This window comes from Equus asinus, chromosome 6, assembly GCF_041296235.1.
Source record: "Equus asinus isolate D_3611 breed Donkey chromosome 6, EquAss-T2T_v2, whole genome shotgun sequence".
NCBI lineage: Eukaryota > Metazoa > Chordata > Mammalia > Perissodactyla > Equidae > Equus > Equus asinus.
Window position 1 is genome coordinate 47,641,730 of NC_091795.1, and position 20,233 is coordinate 47,661,962.

The 20,233-nt window shown below is 42.1% G+C and overlaps 1 protein-coding gene across 3 annotated transcripts in view; it reads left to right on the forward strand.

The window, feature by feature from the left end:
- The window catches only part of SPRED2 (sprouty related EVH1 domain containing 2), a 112,337-nt gene that overhangs the window by 72,668 nt on the left and 19,436 nt on the right, over positions 1–20,233 (forward strand). For all 3 annotated transcript variants that reach the window (XM_014836769.3, XM_070512706.1, XM_014836770.3), the window contains exons 2-4: positions 6,759–6,936; positions 15,281–15,449; positions 17,667–17,731. In XM_014836769.3, coding sequence (XP_014692255.1) covers positions 6,759–6,936; positions 15,281–15,449; positions 17,667–17,731 — 412 coding nt within the window. The remainder of the gene's footprint in view (positions 1–6,758; positions 6,937–15,280; positions 15,450–17,666; positions 17,732–20,233) is intronic.

The window sequence follows — 20,233 nt, forward strand, 5'->3', positions numbered from 1 at the left end:
AGTCTCCTTGACACTCTGCTCCCTGACAGCTGAAAAGGTGGGCAGCCTGGAAACCCACTCATTAGTGGCGGGGGGGGGGGGGGGGGGGGGTGGTGGTCTTTAAAGGACCTGTTTTGTAATCAAAGTCAGCACTGCCGCAAAAATCATTTTGATGGCTACAATTTACCCAACTTCTCTGTATCAAGCACTTGACCTCTGTTGCTGCTTTTAACCCTCAGGACATCCCAGCAGGGTAGATCCTCGCTTCATTTTAGCAAATGAGGAAACTGAAGCTCAGAAAGAGGCTTCCTCAGCTACTGAGAAGGTCAGGGCCCTGCTGACCTGTCTGGCTCCAAACATTATTTACAGACACAGAGCTGCCTCGTCACCACTTCCTACAATTCCTTTGTTTACTTCTGTAATGCAGCCCAGACAGGGCCTGCTTTGAATCTGGAGAGAGCTGAGAAGAACATAGAGGCCTGAGATCCAAACCTTGCTGTGCCACCTTGCAATCAGCACCCCGAAGTAAAATCTAGTTTTGAAATTGTTCTTTCTATGCCTCCCCATCCTGCCGTAGGATGTCACCTACATCTTTTGCATGTTGAGTGATCACAGGACTGCAAGTCCTGTTTTTACAGATAAGGCCACGTTTTGGGAACGGAAAGATTTTCCTTAACGAAACCACGTTTATTGGCAGATCCCCAGTCCAATTCTTAAAAGCCAATTTTACTCATAAGGCATCTTTAGATGCATATTCTTTAGAATATGGTATTTTTTGGTGGTAGTCAAATACCATTTGTAATGACATTGATTCTTTGGGGCAGTTTAGCTTAAGGTCACACACTGGGGCTCCATTCGCTTGGCATTTAGACCCACGGGTGGAACTTCTCCAGGTCCTCATCAGTTCCCCTGGTTTAGCAGTTGCCACTTTCAGAGGCATTTTTTTTTATTTCATGATCTTTGACAATGATGGCGTTTTTTGAAATTTTTCTAAAGCATACCAATGGCGTTTTCCTTGTGCAAATTAAAAAACTAATCTGCCCTTGCCCTTCCTGCTCCATCCTCCCCAAAACGAACCCCACATCTGGTTTAAACATGTTGTTTAATTCTTTCCAGAAAGAGAGGGAGGGAAGGTGGGAAGGGAGTTTTTCTCCTTTGTACCTTTTTGGTGGTAGAGTTCATTGTCGTTTCTGTTCTGGGTGGGGTGAAGTGCCTGAGTAATGTAAACACACTACAGATAGGAAGCACTTGGCACGCGGCCATGCAGCTGGATTAGCCAGACATCCTTCGCAGCTTTTAGCGCAACACTTTATCCCCCTGCCTTGTTTTAAATAGCCAGATGCCTCAGTTAATGCTGGCTGGTGGGAAGGAGACCAGAGGAGATGGGGGGCTTCTGTCCCCCACCCCCAACACACACACCCCATCACAGAGAATTCTGTGCCCTCGGGAGAGGGCTTAGGGGGAATCAGGGCTGGAAAGGGGATGCCGCAGACCACAGGCAAAAACCGAAATTAAAAAGCCCCTATGGTCTGGAAGCCGAGGGGTGGGATGTTTTTTAAAATCTCTAATAAACGAATACCTTTTGGAAATAAGTTTATGGCACTGACATAAGTAATGCAAACTTCCCTTTTTCATGTTTACTTAATCTCCTCAAAGGAAGGAGAACAGCACACAGCTGCAACGCAAAAGCAGTAAGAACGTGTTTTAACAAGAGGTGTGCGGAGTTTCGGTTATTCACCTTGGCCATTTCCTGTTAGGATGAACCCACAGTGTGCTCACAGAAGATCTGAGAAAGCTGTGTTTCATACTGGAGATTCCAGATCCTGGGGACGCTTAGCTTTTCTAGAATAAATGGGGTGTAGGGAAAAAAAGGATATTATTCAGTTGTTTGTATGTAACTAATCTAAGCAAATGTTATAAAATGTTCTTAGTCTCTCTGATCTAAAGGACTATGCGTGTTGAATCCTGAGGTGAATGGATTAGTGGTAGAAACTATGTGATTTTTTTTTTCCTTAAGATTGGCACCTGAGCTAACAACTGTTGCCAATCTTTTTTTTTTTCTGCTTTTTCTCCCCAAATTCCCCAGGTACATAGCTGTATATTTTAGTTGTGGGTCCTTCTAGTTATGGCACGTGGGACGCCGCCTCAACGTGGCCTGACGAGCGGTGCCATGTCTGCGCCCAGGATCCAAACCGGCGAAACCCTGAGCCGCCGAAGTGGAGCGCACAAACTTAACCACTCGGCCACTGGGCCGGCCCCCAACCATGTGATTTTTAAATTCTATTTCCCTGTTAATGAAAAGGAAATCTTTACCCTGTCCCAATTAAGCTATTACAGCTCATAAACAAATGAGTATTGAACACTTTATATTTTCTCAAGGATTCTGTTAGCTACAAATAATTTTTTAAAAACCTGTTTATAACTATTGAGTATTTAACCCATTCATTCCACAACCTTCTGCATATAAGACAGTGCTCTGGGCTCTAGGGATCCAGCAGTGAACAGAAAGGGCAAAGCCTCTGCTCTCCTGGAGTTTACATCCTAGTTGGGAAAAGTGGGCAGACAGGACAGATGTTGACTTAGTAGCGTGTAGACAGACGAAACAGGGTGAGAAGATTTAAGAGGAGTGGAGGGTGCCACTTTATATAAACTGGACAGAGAAGTCTTCTCTGCTGAAATAACCTGGGGCAAAGACCTGAATGAAGTAAGGGCATGAGCCTAGTTAGTGTATGGGAAGAAGGGTGGGAAATGGAGGTTTTTTCATTTTTTTAATTAAGATTATGATAGTTAACAACCTTGTGAAATTACAGTTGTACATTATTATTAGTCATGTTGTAGGTACACCACTTCACCCTTAGTGCCCTCCCCCCACCCCCCCTTTCCCCTGGTAACCACCGATCAGTTCTCTTTGTCTATATGTTAACTACCACCTATGAGTGGAGTCATACAGAGTTCGTCTTTGTCTGCCTGGCTTATTTCACTCAACATAATACCCTCAAGGTCTATCCATGTTGTTGTGAATGGGACGACTTTGTCATTTTTTATGGCTGAGTAGTATTCCATTGTGTGTGTGTGTGTGTGTGTGTGTGTGTGTGTGTGTGTGTATATATACTATATCTTCTTTATCCACTCATCAGTTGCTGGGTACTTAGGTTGGTTCCATGACTTGGCTATTGTGAATAATGCTGCAATGAACATAGGGGTGCATGGGACTTTTGGAATTGCTGATTTCAGGTTCTTAGGATAGATACCCAGTAGTGGGATGGCTGGGTCATAAGGTATTTCTATTTTTAACTTTTTGAGGAATCTCCATACTGTTTTCCATAGTGGTTGCACCAGTTTGCATTCCCACCTGCAGTGTATGAGGCTTCCTTTTTCTCCACAGCCTCTCCAACATTTGTCACTCTTGGTTTTGGATATTTTTGCCATTCTAGCAGGTGTAAGGTGATATCTTAGTGTAGTTTTGGCTTGCATTTCCCTGATGATTAGTGATGATGAGCATCTTTTCATGTGTCTATTGACCATCCGTATATCTTCTTTGGAGAAACATCTGTTCATGTCCCCTGCCCATTTTTTGATTGGGTTGTTTGATTTTTTGTTATTGAGCTGTGTGAGTTCTTTATATATTATGGAGATTAACCCTTTGTCAGATAAATAACTCGTAAATATTTTTTCCCAATTAGTGGGCTGTTTTTTTGTTTCAATCCTGTTATCCCTTGCCTTGAAGAAGCTCTTTAGTCTGATGAAGTCCCATTTCTTTATTCTTTCTATTGTTTCCCTCAAAAGTGAAAGTAACAGCAAGTGCAAAGTCCCTGAGGTGGGGATGTGCTTAAGTGGAGGACCAAAAGGACAATGGGACTGAAGTGGAATGAGCAAGGAAGACAGTGGTAAGATAAGTGCTAGATTCGACTTTCACTTGAGTCATATAGGAAGATATCAGAGGATTTGTTTTAGTAGAGTGTCATAATCTGACTTACCTTTCTATTTTCTTAGAAAGTTGGGCAAGCCTAGAAGTAACCAGGCCAATGAGGAGGCTATTGCAATTGTCCGAGAGATGATGGCACCAGGATCCAGGGCAGAGTCGATGGAAGTAGTGAAAAAGTGGATTCTGGATATATTTCGAAGGGAGAACCAGAAGGATAGGGAGGTATTCGGAATCAAGAGTTCTACCTGAAACATGTTGATTTAGATGCGCAAGCAGAGAAATCACATAGGCCACTGGTTTTACTGATCTGAAGCTTAGAGAAGAGATCTGGGTAGAAATGTGAATTTGGGCACTCTTAACACATAGAAAGTATTTAGGTGGAGTTGTTGGCCTTGGCTTGGAGCGTGGATGGTTTGGCCACAGTTACAGAAGAGGCAGGGAGTTCTGGTACAGAGGAGTGGGCATGCTGGGGGTACACAGGTGCAAGGTCTCTTCTGGCTGCGTCTGTTTTCTCAGTGAAATTAAAGCAAGCTCATCCATCATCTGAGAGGGAGGGGGTCAGAGGACATGTGAAATAATTTTCTTGGGGAAATGTAGGATGCTGGGTGGCACTTGAGGACCTGCTTGAGTTTAGTGGTTAGGACTTTTAAACTAGACCTATCAGCATAGTAGAATGGAGTTTTGCCTCTAACCATGTACTGCAGCCTGGGTGGGCCGTGGAGGTAAGTAGATGGTAGGATTTCACCAGGGTCGGAGTTTCACCAGGCAAGCACTATGAGGAAAGAGAAGGTGAACTTGTTAAGTTTTTGTGCAAAAGAGTGCCATGATAGACCATGGAATTTACGTTGGACAGCAAATCAAGTGAGAACAGGAGGGATGTGGGGAACAGGGAAAAGGTGATTGGAACAGTAGTCTGTTGGCCCCAGTGGGGTGAAGAATTACCGGAGTCTGGAGGGAGAGAGCTGCAAAGTTAGGAGGTGGTGGCTGAACAGCCAGATGCTTCAGATTGAGGTTGTGGAGGTTGTACGGCTATTGGTAATGACAGGGTCCAGGGTGTGACCTAGGCGTGGGTGGCTAAGATTGGGTGTAAGACAAGGGCATTGGAGAAGAAGAGTTCCAGAAACTGGGAGGCCAAGGAATTGGAAGGATCCTCTGAGTGAAGGGTGAATTACGCAGAATCCTGACAGGGATCATAGTGGAGAGACAGAGGGACAGTGAGTCCACTTGCTAACATCCTCAAGGAATGAGGGAATGTGACCCAGAGGTCTGAAGAAGGGTAGTGGGGGGCGTGGTCAGACCTGTGAGTTTCAGAGGAACTGGAGGGAGGGCCAATGGCCTGCAGCAGAGGCGAATACCCTACCCCACACCTAGGCTCAGCATGGAGGGTTGTGGCAGAGAGAAAGCAGCCCCACGTGCGTGGGCCACAGAGGCTCAGCCCAGAGCATGTTTTCATTTAGGTTAAGAAAGTGAAAGAAAGTTACGTGAGGAGGTACCTGGAGGAGTCAAGTTCACAGAGACAGACAGTAGAGTGGTGGTTGCCAAAGGCTAGGGGGAGGGGAGAATGGGGAGTTAGTGTAATGGGAAGGGAGTTCCACTTTTGCAAGAGGAAAACAGTTCTGGAGATGGATGGTGGTGACAACTGCAGAACAGTGTGAATGTGCTTAATGCCACAGAGCTGTATACTTAAAAATGGCTAAAATAGTAAATTTTACATTATATATATATTTTACCACAATTTAAAAAAACGTGAAAGGAATGGTCTCTGGAAGGGATGAGGGAGTGAGGGGGATCCTGGGCTTTGAGTCCCCGGGGCACACTGGGAGACAAATTGGGTCACAGTAGAGGGTGAGCCACGGGGAGTTGTGGGAAATCTGGGAGGCTTTGCCTTTGGTGGGTGAGTGAGGTGAGCAGGGATGTGGGGCAGAGGGACCTTCTAAATGGTCTCCAGCAGATGACGGTGGTGGCCAGGTCTGAGCACCTGTCCTGGGGGGCAGAAAGAGGGGTTCTGTGTCACTGTGCATCTTTGTTTCCGTAGAATCTGGCATAGTGCCTGGTGTATAGAAGATGGGAATATACGTTTGGATGAGTAAGAAATGAATTCCATCCAGGAAAGAAAACAGCAAGCGAGAATTTAATAGCCTTGCTGAAAATCCAAATAAATTTCTCAAAAAGTGATGGAGAGTGAAAAAAAGCTAGAGTTGGTCTCTAGAGGAGAAAGAGATTATTGGCAAATGTGCAGAAGAACTTATTGTGAAATTGAAGTTTAGACTGGAAAAAATAAAATCATAAACAGAAGTCTACACATGTGTAAAGAGTATTTGAATTGAAATATTTTCCCACCTATTTAAATGATTGCATGGTGAATTTGTGATTTGGAAGTGCAGTATCCTATTCTTATGCTAAATCAGAAGATTATTAGCTTTACAAAATGTTGAACGTTGGTCATTCGTTATAAACTAAGTTTTAAGGGTTGAAAACATAATATCCTCTTAAGCGAATGGATATGCCTTTCCTAACCTATAGATACCAAACTGTGGAGATCAGCTCATTCATTTCATTATTCATGCTTCTACCTTGAAACTGGAGAATGTTATGCCTGCATACATCTTCAAAGACTCACAAATATTTTTTAATTACTGGGCATATGTTTTTAAATGTACTTTTATATTGAGTTTAAGTGTTTGTTTTTTCTCTAAAAGTTGAGATGGGCTTCCATTTAAGGTTGCTGCCAGGCATAGATTTTCTTTTGATGAGTCCCGAAAATGCTGGCTGGTGGTCATCTTGCATTGTGAAACGTGTCCTGCAGCTACCAGACCATTGTCATGCCCCATTCTTCTTGTTGTTGTCGTTTTAGTGACAGCTATATTGTGCGTGTCAAGGCTGTGGTTATGACCAGAGATGACTCCAGCGGGGGATGGTTCCCACAGGAAGGAGGCGGGATCAGTCGCGTGGGGGTCTGTAAGGTCATGCACCCCGAAGGCAATGGACGAAGCGGCTTTCTCATCCATGGTGAACGACAGAAAGACAAACTGGTAATGGCAGACATGCGACGCGTGGGTTACATTAGCAACGACTGATTTCTTTACGTTAACTCACAGCCCTCTTCCGGGGGTATTTTTTCCCTTCATTCTCTGACTTCAAACTCTTGTGAAATCTTCCGAAGTTAGAACTCTGGAGCTGGTGCCAAACTGCAAGACGTAACCCTGGCTTTCCAGCCAAGTCACTTTTTACCACACACCGTATAACGCAGATGCTTAGAAGTCATACATTAGGCTGTCTTGTTTGCGTCTTTGATTGACTAAGCTGTCTTTCTGTCACTGTAACAAAATATTCACAACAAAAGTATGTTGTTTATTATGAATCATGTTGTAGTGAGCTGGGAAGTCAGAGTTTTTTAAAAAATATAGGGTTTATTCATGGAGCACGCCATCAAGGTTTGGATGGTGAGGGGTAAAATGCAAAAGAAAGTCATCTGACATTCTGTTACCCCTAAATAAATGTTTATCTAAAAGACCCCATAGCTTTTATTTCATAAGCTAATGAATAAAACATGCTTGGGAAAAGAAAGTCACAAAAAAGTAGTGGTGTCATACTTCTATAATAATTCTACATGCTGAAAAATACGCACTTTGGAGAGTAATCATCATCTCACATGGGTGGGGGCGTCGATAGTTCATATCATACAGTTTCATGAAGGAACTTGGATGTCCAGTTCTGTGTTATGAAGGAATCTATGACATGAAGGAAAATTGAATGTCTAAATCTATTTTTAATTGGTGGCCTTGAACCTAGAAAAACATTGCTTCTGTCTGTGTCTGATCGTGGGGTATAGACTCAAAAGCTAACCGTTGAGTCAAATGTTGCCGGAGCATGTAGGATCCCAACAGAGAAAATTTAAAAACACCCTAGGAATGTGTCTTGTTACATTTGAGACCCTTAACAGCAGCATCTATTGAGTTTGATGGGCTAAGTGTACAAGTGTTAATCTTCTTTTGCAACGACTTCTTGTTTTTTAGAAAAGTTACAAAATAGACAAGACAGATCAATTTGTAAATGTTGTATATGGATTAACAGAAATGCTATTTTCACACTTGATTCATTTCTGAAAATGAACAAAAATTGAAAGGGAGAATATAGCTCATTTTAAGAAGTATGTCCATTCAGGAAATTCGCTACATAATAATCACATAATTAAAACATTCTTGTTTATAAGATATTCACAAAGGCAATGTAACCACATTATCAATAAAAAGTAAAATAACTAACATTTATCTAGCGTTTACTTTGTGCTAAATACAATGCTAGCCCTTTAGGTTGTTTCATTCTATCCTTACAGCAGCCTGTATAATTGTAACTGAAGAAATTAAGATTCAGAAAGATTCCACCTAAAGTCTTAGGTGACCCATCTCGGGGGCCTGGAACCAGTGTTTGATACCTGTCACTCTGACCCCAAAACTGAGCCAAACTCACATGTGCACAACCACCTTTAGCCCTTGATGTAGTTTTTTTTCCCTTGTGCATATTTTTGTTTTTACGTACCTATAATCAGAGCTTGTAAACAGTTTTGCATCTCCTTTGTTTTGCCTTAACTTTCTCATGAGAAATTTTCCATGTTGTTGGTATCAGGGTGATGTTCATTGTTTATTTGATGATCTCCTTAGTGTCAAATATTAAAGTTCTTTCCCTTTTTCCCGCCCTGTCTTACCTACCTGCATTTAACCTGCCTGCATTTGCCACATTTATTTTCTCGGAATATTTTGGGGACATCAGATTTTTATGACTTTTGATGCTTACACAAAGAGCGCTACCGGCATATATGAGAATTTCCTCTAGCACATTGAGGGTCAGATATTTTCAATCTTTATCAATTTCATAAAGTGAAAGTCGTATCTTGTTGATTACTAATGAGATCAAACTTTTTTCTTTGTTAAACAGTTGTCACTGAATTATCTGTTAATGTCCTTTGCATATTTACCTATCGGGGCCTTATTTTTCTCCTTGACATATGCCCTCTTGTATGGTAAAGATCTTAATCTTCATCTGCCATATTTGCTGCAAATGTTTTTATAATCTGTTGCTTGTATTTTTATTTTAGTTGGTGTTCTTTTTCTACAAAAATATTGATGGAAAAAATTTTTTCACCTTTTCACTTTTTATTGTTATTACTTTTGTGTTAGAAAATTATCTTACCCGAACAATTATATCTTTTTAGATCTATTTTTTCCTATTTCTATGGTTCGTCAGAGAATATATCAACCTAAAATGGCCATTAGATTGTCTAATCCAGCTCCTTCATTTTATAAATACATTTATAAACTTCTGTCTTACCACTAACTTGTACATAATAATTGTAAACTTTTCCCTTTTTTTCCGAGGCCCTTTATGTAAATAACTTCAGTTAAATTCCCGTCACATTCTGAAGAAGGAAAATACTATTACCTCCACTTTGTAGTGGGAACCTCAGAGCTCCAAGACATGACCTGTTTCCTATCTAGTTGCGTAGTTATTAGCAGAGCCGGCACTGGGAACCGTTTCATTGTGAAGCCAAAACCTAGTCCCTTCATACTATCTCTGCGCAGTAATAGGGCAGTCCTGGGTGTAGGCCAGCTTCTGTTGTTTGTTGCTCTTGCACAACGATTATGTACCTCTTCCTCTCCCCAATCATGTTTCATCCATCACGGCATCCCTCTTCCTGTCTGCTTTACATTCTCTGACTCTACACTTCTGGACGTCTATACCAACTAATACTTAAATCACACACCCATGCACACAGTTATGCCTCTCCACCTTTTAATCCCTCACCTTGCCTGTGTCACACTCTGGGAAATTCTGGACTCCTGTAATCAGTGGTACTTAACCCCCTCCCCCTGCTTTGTTCCACAACATGCACACGTACGCACACACATACATACACACCCCTTTGGAGATATGGTGACTCTTCCTTTGGCCTAGGGCTCCCATAATGCAGCACTTCTGCCCACTGGCGGGTATGAACACACAAAGGAGCTCTGCAAATGAAGTGGGTTCTTGAAGAAGCCCCCCTCTAAATGGAATGGCGAGGAGAGAGTGGAGATCATTTTTAGAATACAGTGGATGGATGGTATCAGAGCTCCCAGTATTCCAACTAGGACATGAAATGCTTTTCCTGATAGAAACAGTGTCGTCACTAGTTTTTACAATGTAGTGCAGTTCCAGAATTCAAGGCATTGGTTTTTGTTGTTATGTGAATCATACATTGAGGCATGTGAACTTAACTGCCATTGTTTCTGAGGGAGAAGTCTGTGTTCCAGACATCTATTCACAAGTTGTTATTTGGATATTTTGTAAGTTGGGGACAATCAAGTTTTCCTGAGAAATTATATGTAAATTTAACATTTCTGAGTTGAATCCTATTTTAGATGGATTAGAGGAATTTTTTCCTTAAACAAATCCTGTGATAATCCACCTCTCAGTCGTTGCCCACTCACAGACCCATGAGCCCTCACACACATTTGACGAGAGTTCCAGCTTGCAAGCTGTTTGAAAGACAATTTGGGAGGACATTAATTTTAAATGTATGCACCTTTTTACCTAGCAGTTCTTCATCCAGTCCCTATCCTAGGGGCTGGCCCTGTGGCCAAGTGGTTAAGTTCGTGGGTTCCGCTTTGGCAGCCCAGTGTTTCGCTGGTTCGGATCCTGGGCGCGGACATGGCACCACTCATCAGGCCATGCTGAGGCGGCGTCCCACATAGCACAAGCAGAAGGACCTACAACTAAAATATACACCTATATACTGGGGGCCTTTGGCGAGAAGAAGGAAAAATAAAATCTTTAAAAAAAATGAATAAACCCTATCCTATAGAAGTTGACTTAGACACAAAGATTTATGGACAGCATCGGTTCTCAAACATTTTTCGTCTCAGGATCCCTTTACGCTCTAAGAATTTATTGAGGACCCAAAAGGCTTTTGTTTCTGTGGGTGATAGCAACTAATATTTACCATATTAGAAATTAAAACTGGAATTTAAAACACCCTTAAACTCTATTGTTAGCATAAATGACATTCTTTATGACAAATAACTACATAACTATTTCCCAGAACAAAATAATTGTGAGAAAAGTAGTACTGCTTTGCATTTTTGCAAATCTCTTTAATATCTGGCTTAATAGAAAATTGGTGGATTCTAATATCTACTGCTTCCAGTCTGTTGAAGTATGTGAAACAAATCCAGTCTCACACAGGAATGTGGTTGGAAAGGGGAGGAGTATTTTAATAGCCTTTTCAGATAATTGTAGACATATTTCTTTGCTACTACACCAAAAATTGGCTTGTAGTAATTTCTTAAAAGTGGCATCTGAAGCCACATCAGTGAACTGTTCATACTCTGTTCTGTTAAAATCCACTGGTTTATCTTTCACTTTGAATGGGCCTTTTCCTCATGCCTGATTTTGCAACATCATGCATTGGTCATTTGAGAAATAATGATTTACTAAGTTAAGCAGATCTTCCAAATGTTGGTACACTTAATTCTATAGTATCAAAACTCACATTTCTTAATATCACCACTCATCTCATTAGAAAAGTCTTTAAGTATCAGGAAGCTGTCCAAAATTCTGATTTTTCACTTGAAAGTTCAGATTTTATTATTGGCAACAAATACCTCCAGTTGTTTTCCTCGAAGTGACAGGCTCACCGTGTTCATTTTCAAGAAAACGTCTGCCGAATACCCAAGTCTGAATAACCCTAGTTTGTCAGATGTTCTTTCAAGTAAACCTGGTGATCCATGCAAAAAGCAGTGAGTTCAGTCACAGCTGGAACAGTCGCACAAGTACTTTTCCTTGAGACAACCCGCATTCTTCCCTATGCAGCAGAGGTGAAGAGGCGAGTAGAAATGCTCGTCCCTCTTCTAACGTTGCGTTTGTGCAAAGCCAGAGTTTCCTCTTATACTTCAACCAAAGTGACATGTGATAGCAGATTGACTGCAGAGGCAGCTATGAGAAGTGAATTATGTATCCTTCCCATTTCATCACACAGAATAAAAGATGTGTATGCAAGGGTCAAGATCTAGTAATTTTCAACTGCTTCACCAAGGGCAATCCTACATAAAACTAGCATTTTTTACTTTGACCGTGTGACAGTGATGAATCTGGTGACCTTTGTACAGTTTGGTGCCACCACACTGCCTTGGTTCACACCACGGCACAGCAGTTTTACCCACCCATCCTTCTATACCATCAGCAAAAATGGCAACACAGTGAAAAGGCACAAAAGTCTTATTGTATGAAGATAGTTTTGCCCTCCTGGACCTCCTGAAAGGGCCTGGAGGGGGCAGGGGGAGGGCTCCCAGGAGCCCACAGACCAAACTTAGAGAACATGTTTAAGGATGTTCAGTCCATCACTGTCTGTGGAAGTGACCAATTAGAAATAACCTAAATGCCCATTAGTATGGAGAATGGCCGACTAATTCTAATATATCCATGCTGAGGAATATTATGCAGCCATTAAACAGAATCCTTTTTTACCTTCCTGTAACTCTAAGCCATGTGGTTTTTTTGTTTGTTTTTGAGGAAGATTAGCCCTGAGCTAACTGCTGCCAATCCTCTGCTTTTTGCTGAGGAAGACTGGCCCTGAGCTAACATCCGTGCCCATCTTCCTCTACGATATATGTGGGACGCCTGCCACAGCATGGCTTGCCAAGCGTTGCCATGCCCGCACCTGGGATCCAAACTGGCGAACCCCGGGTCTCCAAGAAGTGGAACGTGCGCGCTTAACCACTGCACCACCGGGCCGGCCCCTGAGCCCTGTTTTTAAGTAAAGTGAAAGGCAAGCTGCAGAGCAGTTTTTAGGTGTGGCTACATTTAAACACGTACACTTATGTGAATATATAAAGAAGCCACAGAAAGGAAACTAGGATTGTGTCGCCATACTGACCGTGGGCAACTCTGGCAATGGGGAGGCCTTGGGGTGGGGAGGGTGAGATGAGTAAGAATGGAGCCTTCGTGTATTCATCTAAATTACTTAAGTCTTTTACAATACATATTTCTTGTGTAGATTTTTTTTAAAGCCTCCAACTAGAATATACAATCATTTTTTCTCCCCATGCATCTCATTTAAAAAGGTACTTTTAAAAGCCTTTCTCAAGTGTTAAGTTAATGGCAAAATTTCACTAGAGGGTTGATACCTGTTAGGAAGATTAAAACATCTGAACTTTTTCATTTTTGCCCTTAAACTTATATATGTAGAGATGTCATTTTGTTTAAGAGAACATAAAGAGGTGGTATCTGATCCCCTCCCGCTCACAGAATTTAGGAGGCTGAACTTACTTTACTTTTCTAAGAATTTATTATGGGGCCGGCCCTGTGGCCAAGTGGTTAGGTTCGAGAGCTCCACTTTGGCGGCCCAGGGTTTCGCCGGTTTGAATCCTGGGCTTGGACATGGCACCACTCATCAAGCCACAATGAAGCAGCATCCCACATGCCACAACTAGAGGGACCCACAACTAAAAATATACAACTATGTACTGGGGGGCTATGGGGAGAAAAAGGAAAAGTTAAAAATCTTTAAAAAAAAGAATTTATTAAACTTCTCTAAGAAAATGTACCATTGGAATAATCTTTAACTTGGAAAATGTCAACCAAAGACTAATTTTTTTTTTTACCCCAAGAATATGGATAAACTAGAAGTCTTCGTTTTTACAAAAAGTTTATTTTGAGACTTTGAATTGAGACTATTAAATTCTAAAATAGGTAACATTTGTTAGCTAAAGCCTTGGTTATTTGGATTTCCCCAACTTGGAATGGGGCTGGGCTGACATTTAATCATTGCACTATTCTTAGGGGAAAATGGCCATAATAAGCAATTTAATTATAAATAGAACTGTGTGAGCGGGCCGTTGTCTTCTTTCAATACAATATAATAAAGTTAACTGTTTGGGACTGCTATCTGATACACCAGTTTGACTACGATTCTCATCTATTAAGTTAGGGAACATTTATTAGGCAGCACTTAATTTCTGTTTGCTTAGATGTATTCTTGAAAGCTGTACTCATTTAAAGATATTCTCTAATTTGAATCTATACCAATTTAGCTGGGCCTTTTACTCTTTTCCTTCACTTAGTCTAAAATTAATAACATCTCAGTTTGTAAAATGCACAGCTTTGCCAGAACAACATCAAAGCTATTAAAACTTGGCCACATCATTTTGGTATACATAATGAAGCCATAGGAATAAATATTGTTGCTATTTTGGAGTTTTTTTTGAAGAATGAAGTTCACGTTCACGTGATTGCAATGTTTCTTTTATTCTATCATATTAAACTGATATTTTTATCAACAATAGCACTGTCCTAGACACAGGGTGTAATTTATAATACATCTTGATCTTTTACAGTCTATTTAGGGGAATAAGACTAATGCACACAAGACTGTTAGAGAATAATATGAAATCATGTGCTAAATTGTGAAGGTGACAGGAAGAAATGGAATAAATAAAAGAGTAAAAACTTGATGGTGGAAATATACTTGGATGAGTGTGACCCTGTTAAGTTTCTCATTACTCAGTGTTTTCAGAGCATGTTGATGTGTATGTCCTCATTGATAACATTGGTGTTATTTCGCTTTTAGAGATAAAAAGATCAAGGGTCTGAGACAAAACACTCAAAGTCATAGCTTAGTAAAAGGCAGTTCTGAGACTAGATTGCTAGAAACTTGGAGATTGTTGTAATAATCCAGATAAAAGGTTAATAGAGACCCAGATCAAGGTGGTAGCAACTGAAATGGGATTGATATAAAAGATGTTGAAGGAAAAATGAAATGGACTTGGTGATTAATAATACAGGGGATAGAGAAAGCAGAGAAGGCAAAGATAACCACAGAGATTTTGAGCCAGAGAAAATGAACAGAGAGGGGTTGACATTGCTAGATATGGGGAAGTTGGGAGAGGAAACTGGTGGCAGAAATTTCAGAGCAGATTAATTTTTCAACTTGTTGAATTTGAGGTCACTGGGAAACAACCATTAGGACAGAGGAGAGAAGATTGAGAGTCATTAATACAAAAGTCGTGACGCACAGTGGTAAACCCAGAACAGAGCCAAGCCCCAAGACCTGGGCCTGAGCCTAGTGCCCCCCAGTCAAGGGCAGGAGGAAGACAAATGAGTGAGATGAAAAGCGTGGTTACGGAGTACAGCAGTACAGTGGGGGTCACCAAAGGCAAGAGTGGATGGTCAACAGAGGCGAGCAAAGGCTTCTTCCAAGATGGAGAGACTTGGGCAGGTGAAGGCAGGGTTACGGGATTCACATTAGTTGCATCAGTGCTGGTTGGTTCCTAGTTAGGTTTTGGTAACCAGACACCATCATGACCTTCACAAGTAACCAGCCTGTGTGTTTCCATCCTTCAGGTGGTATTGGAATGCTATGTAAGAAAGGACTTGGTCTACACCAAAGCCAACCCAACCTTTCATCATTGGAAGGTCGACAATAGGAAGTTTGGACTTACTTTCCAAAGCCCTGCTGATGCGCGAGCCTTTGACAGGGGAGTGAGGAAAGCAATCGAAGACCTTATAGAAGGTATTGAATTTGTCACTGCGTTCTCAGTGGGACTCAGGGAATGTTCCAAGTTCTTTTTAATTCCAGTTGTCTCCCATCATATATCTGTGGTTTATTTGCGGGAGGATTGGGAGCCAGGTCAGTAGATGCCAAGACATTAGGAACATCCAAGGAGAACAAGTATAAAGTGACAGTGCAGCGCAAAAGGAGATGGGTTTCAGAGTAAGGAGTGATTCCAATTGGTTTAGACTCTGCTCTGAAAGACAAGTTCTGGACTTCCATGTGAGTGACTTTTTGACAGATTTCACCTTTCCCTCACTATTGAGACAGCTTTGCTCTGATCTGTCTTGGCTCAGAAGTGAAGAATGGATTCTAACGGGCCCAGCAGGCTCCAGGCCCACCTACTGTCCTCCTGTAATCAGAGCCCAGGGTCTACAGAGGCCACTGAAAAGGAAAGGGCTCTGTGGCTCCTGGAGCCCTGGCTTAGGGAGGCCTTAGTCTGTGGGTGAGTGGGTAAGAGACATTGTGTTGCATTTGATCACGGCCTGAAAGGTTCTTGGGCCATCGATTCTTAGGGGCTTTTCTAGAGTCCACAGATGCAAATACAAATTCTCCATTCAACACATTCAGTTATCAAATCAGAGAGTTAAAGGGCCCTGCGAAGAAAGCAATATCAAGCAAGGCTTGTTAAAGCCAGATTCAGAATGGGGGGAAATTAATCACAAAAGAGTATGTTTCATTCATGTAAGAAATAAAAGTATTCTGAAGTCATTCTCTTCGTTGTGGATTTGGGGGAAAAGAGAAAAGCAAATCTTAAAAGAAAAATTTCTTAACATTATTAGTAAGGCAATTCTAGCTACAACATGAATCTGTTAACTACAACCATGTGACAGTGAAAAAGATAATAAAAACCGGTGTTTGCATCATAGGACTGACATAAGGTGGCAGATATTTAAAATGTTATTAAACGTGGCTTTTAAATGTTTAAACAGAAGATAGCTCCTGAATTACTGATAGAAGTTTGCAGTATGTCCATGTACTTAATCACTGCAGCTACACCCCAAATTTGATTCTCTTGCTTGTAATTTTTTGCTCTATATATGCTCTACCTAGCTGTTTCCTATCAAACTTGCCTTAAACATTGATTGACTGGAATAATTCAAATAGTAGAGAAAAATCCCAAAAGATCAGTAGGAATTGCACAGAGGGTATTGTGGAACTTATTTTTCCTCTTGCCATCCCTCTTTGGAAATTTAAATATTTCTCATCCCTTTCTCAGCAATCCTTTTAATTTCAACTTTATGTAATAGCAAAATATTTTCTAAATGCACGTTTTAAAAGACCTAACCAAGAAAAAGGAGAAGATAGAGAATAAATTTCCCTCTTGGTATATCTATCACTTAGGCAAATATAAATGTTTTTCCTTTTAGTCTTTAACGGTGTCAGTTAAGTTGATCCTCACGTTACCGGGTATTACTAGAGGAAAAAGTCAGAAGTTATACTGATTTGCAAACCAGAATGAAAAAAGAGATGAATAAGTGAATAAATTGAACCCTAAATAACCAATTCACTCCATGATAGAATAAACTGGGTTTTCTGACGTGAGCCTAAATTTTGGCCTGAGAAAGAGTGAAAACTCATTGATGTCTTGGTATCACAAGAGAAAACCCACTTCCCCAGGTATCGGCTTAGAAGGTGGCTCCCACAGTTGGGGTTAGTAGAGTGTCTGAATTTCAGAACAGGAGGTGACTATACTAGCTATTTAGTCAAACCCCCTCACTGGGAGATGAAAAAGCCAGAGAGCTAAGTGCAGTGGACACAGTGAGAGTATGGTGGGTCTGACCTGACAATTCTCCATCCAGTGCTTTTCCCACCACACAATGGGGACCTGGGGAACTGCTGGCAAAGGCTGGTCTTGACACATGCCCTTCAGAGTAGTGGGCAGGCTCTCCTGTCCTCTCCTCCGTGGTGCCTCTCTGTGCATGTTCTCTAGTGGCCAGTGGACAAGTTTGAGGGATTAACTGGAAACAGCAGTAGGCAAAGCTAATTTAGGGAGCATCCTGGCAAAAGTCAATTAAAGAAGAGGAAATTAAAAGCATTTTGTTCTCAGGTAAGATTTATGCTGGTGATTCCCATGCAAAAGGAATGGAATGTAGTTTTATTCAAATATACTTTTTAAATGATTGGATTTGACTTGTCCTCTTTGGAAAGACTTTCTCACACTTTTTGTCTTTTTAGGCTCAACAACGTCATCTTCCACCATCCATAATGAAGCCGAGCTTGGTGATGATGACGTTTTTACAGTAAGTTCCCTAGGTCCTCTGCTTTCCAGATTCGTTGGTGAAGAATCAGAGCGAGGTTCTGTTGAAGGGCATGAGAGACACTGTGCAATTAGGCGTTTGCCGTTGCTGTTGGAATGCCGTCGAGGAGACCCCTGTCTGGTCACAGTTTTTGCTGTGCTGGGTTTGCCTTTGTCGTCCTTGTTGCAGTGGCACCATCCGCCACACGGCACAACAGTGTCAGCTCTCCCCGACCTGTCCAAGGTTCCGGCACGGTCTCCCCTCAGATTTAGGGTGACCAAATGTCCTCGTGTTAGCACTGGAAGTCCCTGGTTCTGTGAAACACCTCGATCCCAGGCAAACCGGGACAACTGGTCACCCTACTCAGTCTTCTGTTAACACAACCCCCTCCCTGCCTTCGAGGGGAAAAGCCAGAAGTAGCCTTCCTAATGAGTGATTAAACGTCCGATAAGAAAGGCCCGAAGGCTGAGCTGAGGTTAGGCCCAAGTGTGCGAAGGCAGGAGAGGGGTTGTATGTTTTGACGCAGCTTGAGTTAGTGGGATGTAACTGGAGACAAAATGATTTCTCAGCTTGCTTCTTCATTTCAGTCCTGTGCTTATAGAAGTTAATTAACGAATAGCACATTGTGCACCTGCTGTGTGCTTGGTGCAGCCAGGAGCTGTAGGGCAGCACTTTCAGACTCTGGGCCTTGACCCCCAGTAAGAAATACATTTATGTTGTAACCTAGGACACACACACATCAACAGACACCTGAAACCAGATTGTACTTCGTGTTCTGCATTCTGATTTTTTTCTCTTCCGTTTCATTGTCTTCTACTTTTTATTATGAAACTTTTCAAGCACATTGTTTAAAGAATAATACAGTGAAAACCTGTGTGCTGCGCACTTGGATTCAGCAGTTGTAACATTTGCCTCATTTGCTTTATCCATGCATATGTACTTACACATACGTACTTACACATGCATGCGCGCACACACGTTTTTTTGCTGATCCAGTTGAAAGTAAATCACTTCTAAATACTTCATGCATCTCCTAAAAATAAGGCATTTTCCTGTACCACCGCAACACCATTACTATGCCTAAGAAAATTAATGGGAATTTCATATCTAATAGTTCCTCTGTTGTTCCAAGTGTATCTTTTATAAGCTAGTTTCTATTTCATATTTTAAAATATTGACTGCAACCCTTTAACCTTGTTTCCCAATGCACTCATCATGCAACTAGTGATTTGGAAGACGCTACTTTGGGAATACAGAGGTGTGTAAACCCTGGCTCCAGCCCTCCTGGAGATCATGGGATGGTTTGGACAGAGACGAGATTGACCTAGGAGAGGCTCAGAGAATGGCACAGACTGTGTAAAGTGCTCTGGTCCAGAGTACTTCACAGGGAGGGACGTGGGGTTCAGAGAAGGCCACCAGGAGGTGAGGTGGGACTGGTCCTTGCTGGCATTTGAACACGGTTTAGGAAGGGGCTTCGAGGTGGGAACCACGGGGGTGAAGGCGGAAGCAGGGATGTGCGTGGTGAGTTGCCTGAGCATCGCAGATCCCAACCTGACGTGACAGAGCATGCGTAGGGGTTTCAGGAAATGAACTCAGTTGTCGTTCCATGGAGCGGCTGGCTTCCTATAGTGCTCCGAGCAGATCCTCTCAACAGTTGGCATGTTGCTTACATCTGTTCCTTTGTCACGTTTCGAGAGACAAACAACAGCAGGCGGGTTAAAAGGTGGCTTCCTGTGCTCCAGAGCAAAACTGTCATTTGCAGCTGCTTCCCAGCTACCTGCCAGAAGTGATTTATAGAATTGAGAGAGGGCAAGAGGGAAAGGGGCGATGGAAGCCTGCATCCCTCCTGGTTTTGTCCTTTAATGCACAGGGGGATGGATCAACGTGCTGCTCTAGAAGGAAGTGTAGAAACAGCCCTGCTGTTTCCAGACACTCAGAAACTCACTGGAGAAGGATCTCCACTTAATTGTGTTTCGTGTAGGCCCCGATGTATATGATCAGTTGCCTTCACTCCATTTACAAACAAGGCCTGTTAGAATAGTACCTCCCTTCCCCAAGACAGGCCCAGTCATTGGGCTGTTGACGATTAGGAACACATCCCGTGTAAGGATGGGAGGGTCTCCCGGGGCTTACACACTACGTTTCCCTTTTCTTCACGAGCTCCCTGTCATTAGACTTTGTATCCTAAGACAGTAAATGAGATGTCTCTGAAAGCTGGAGCCAAGCAAGTGAGCAGCTGCGTTAACTCCTGTATAGTCCACAGCTTCCCAAAGCTGGTTGTATTCTAAAACTTTTATTGGTAAGACAGATGTTTAGAACTCGGAACTCATTCGTGATAGAAAGAGTATAAATGGTGATAAGACCCTCCTACAACTTATGATGGACTGGAAGCATGAGAATTTTCTAAGAGAAAAGCGTGTGGATAGGAAACCCTTCAGAAGGGTAACCTGAGGAACCAGGAGTATTATCTGCTGTTTGAGGGGATTCTGTGGGGCTAGGAGGACA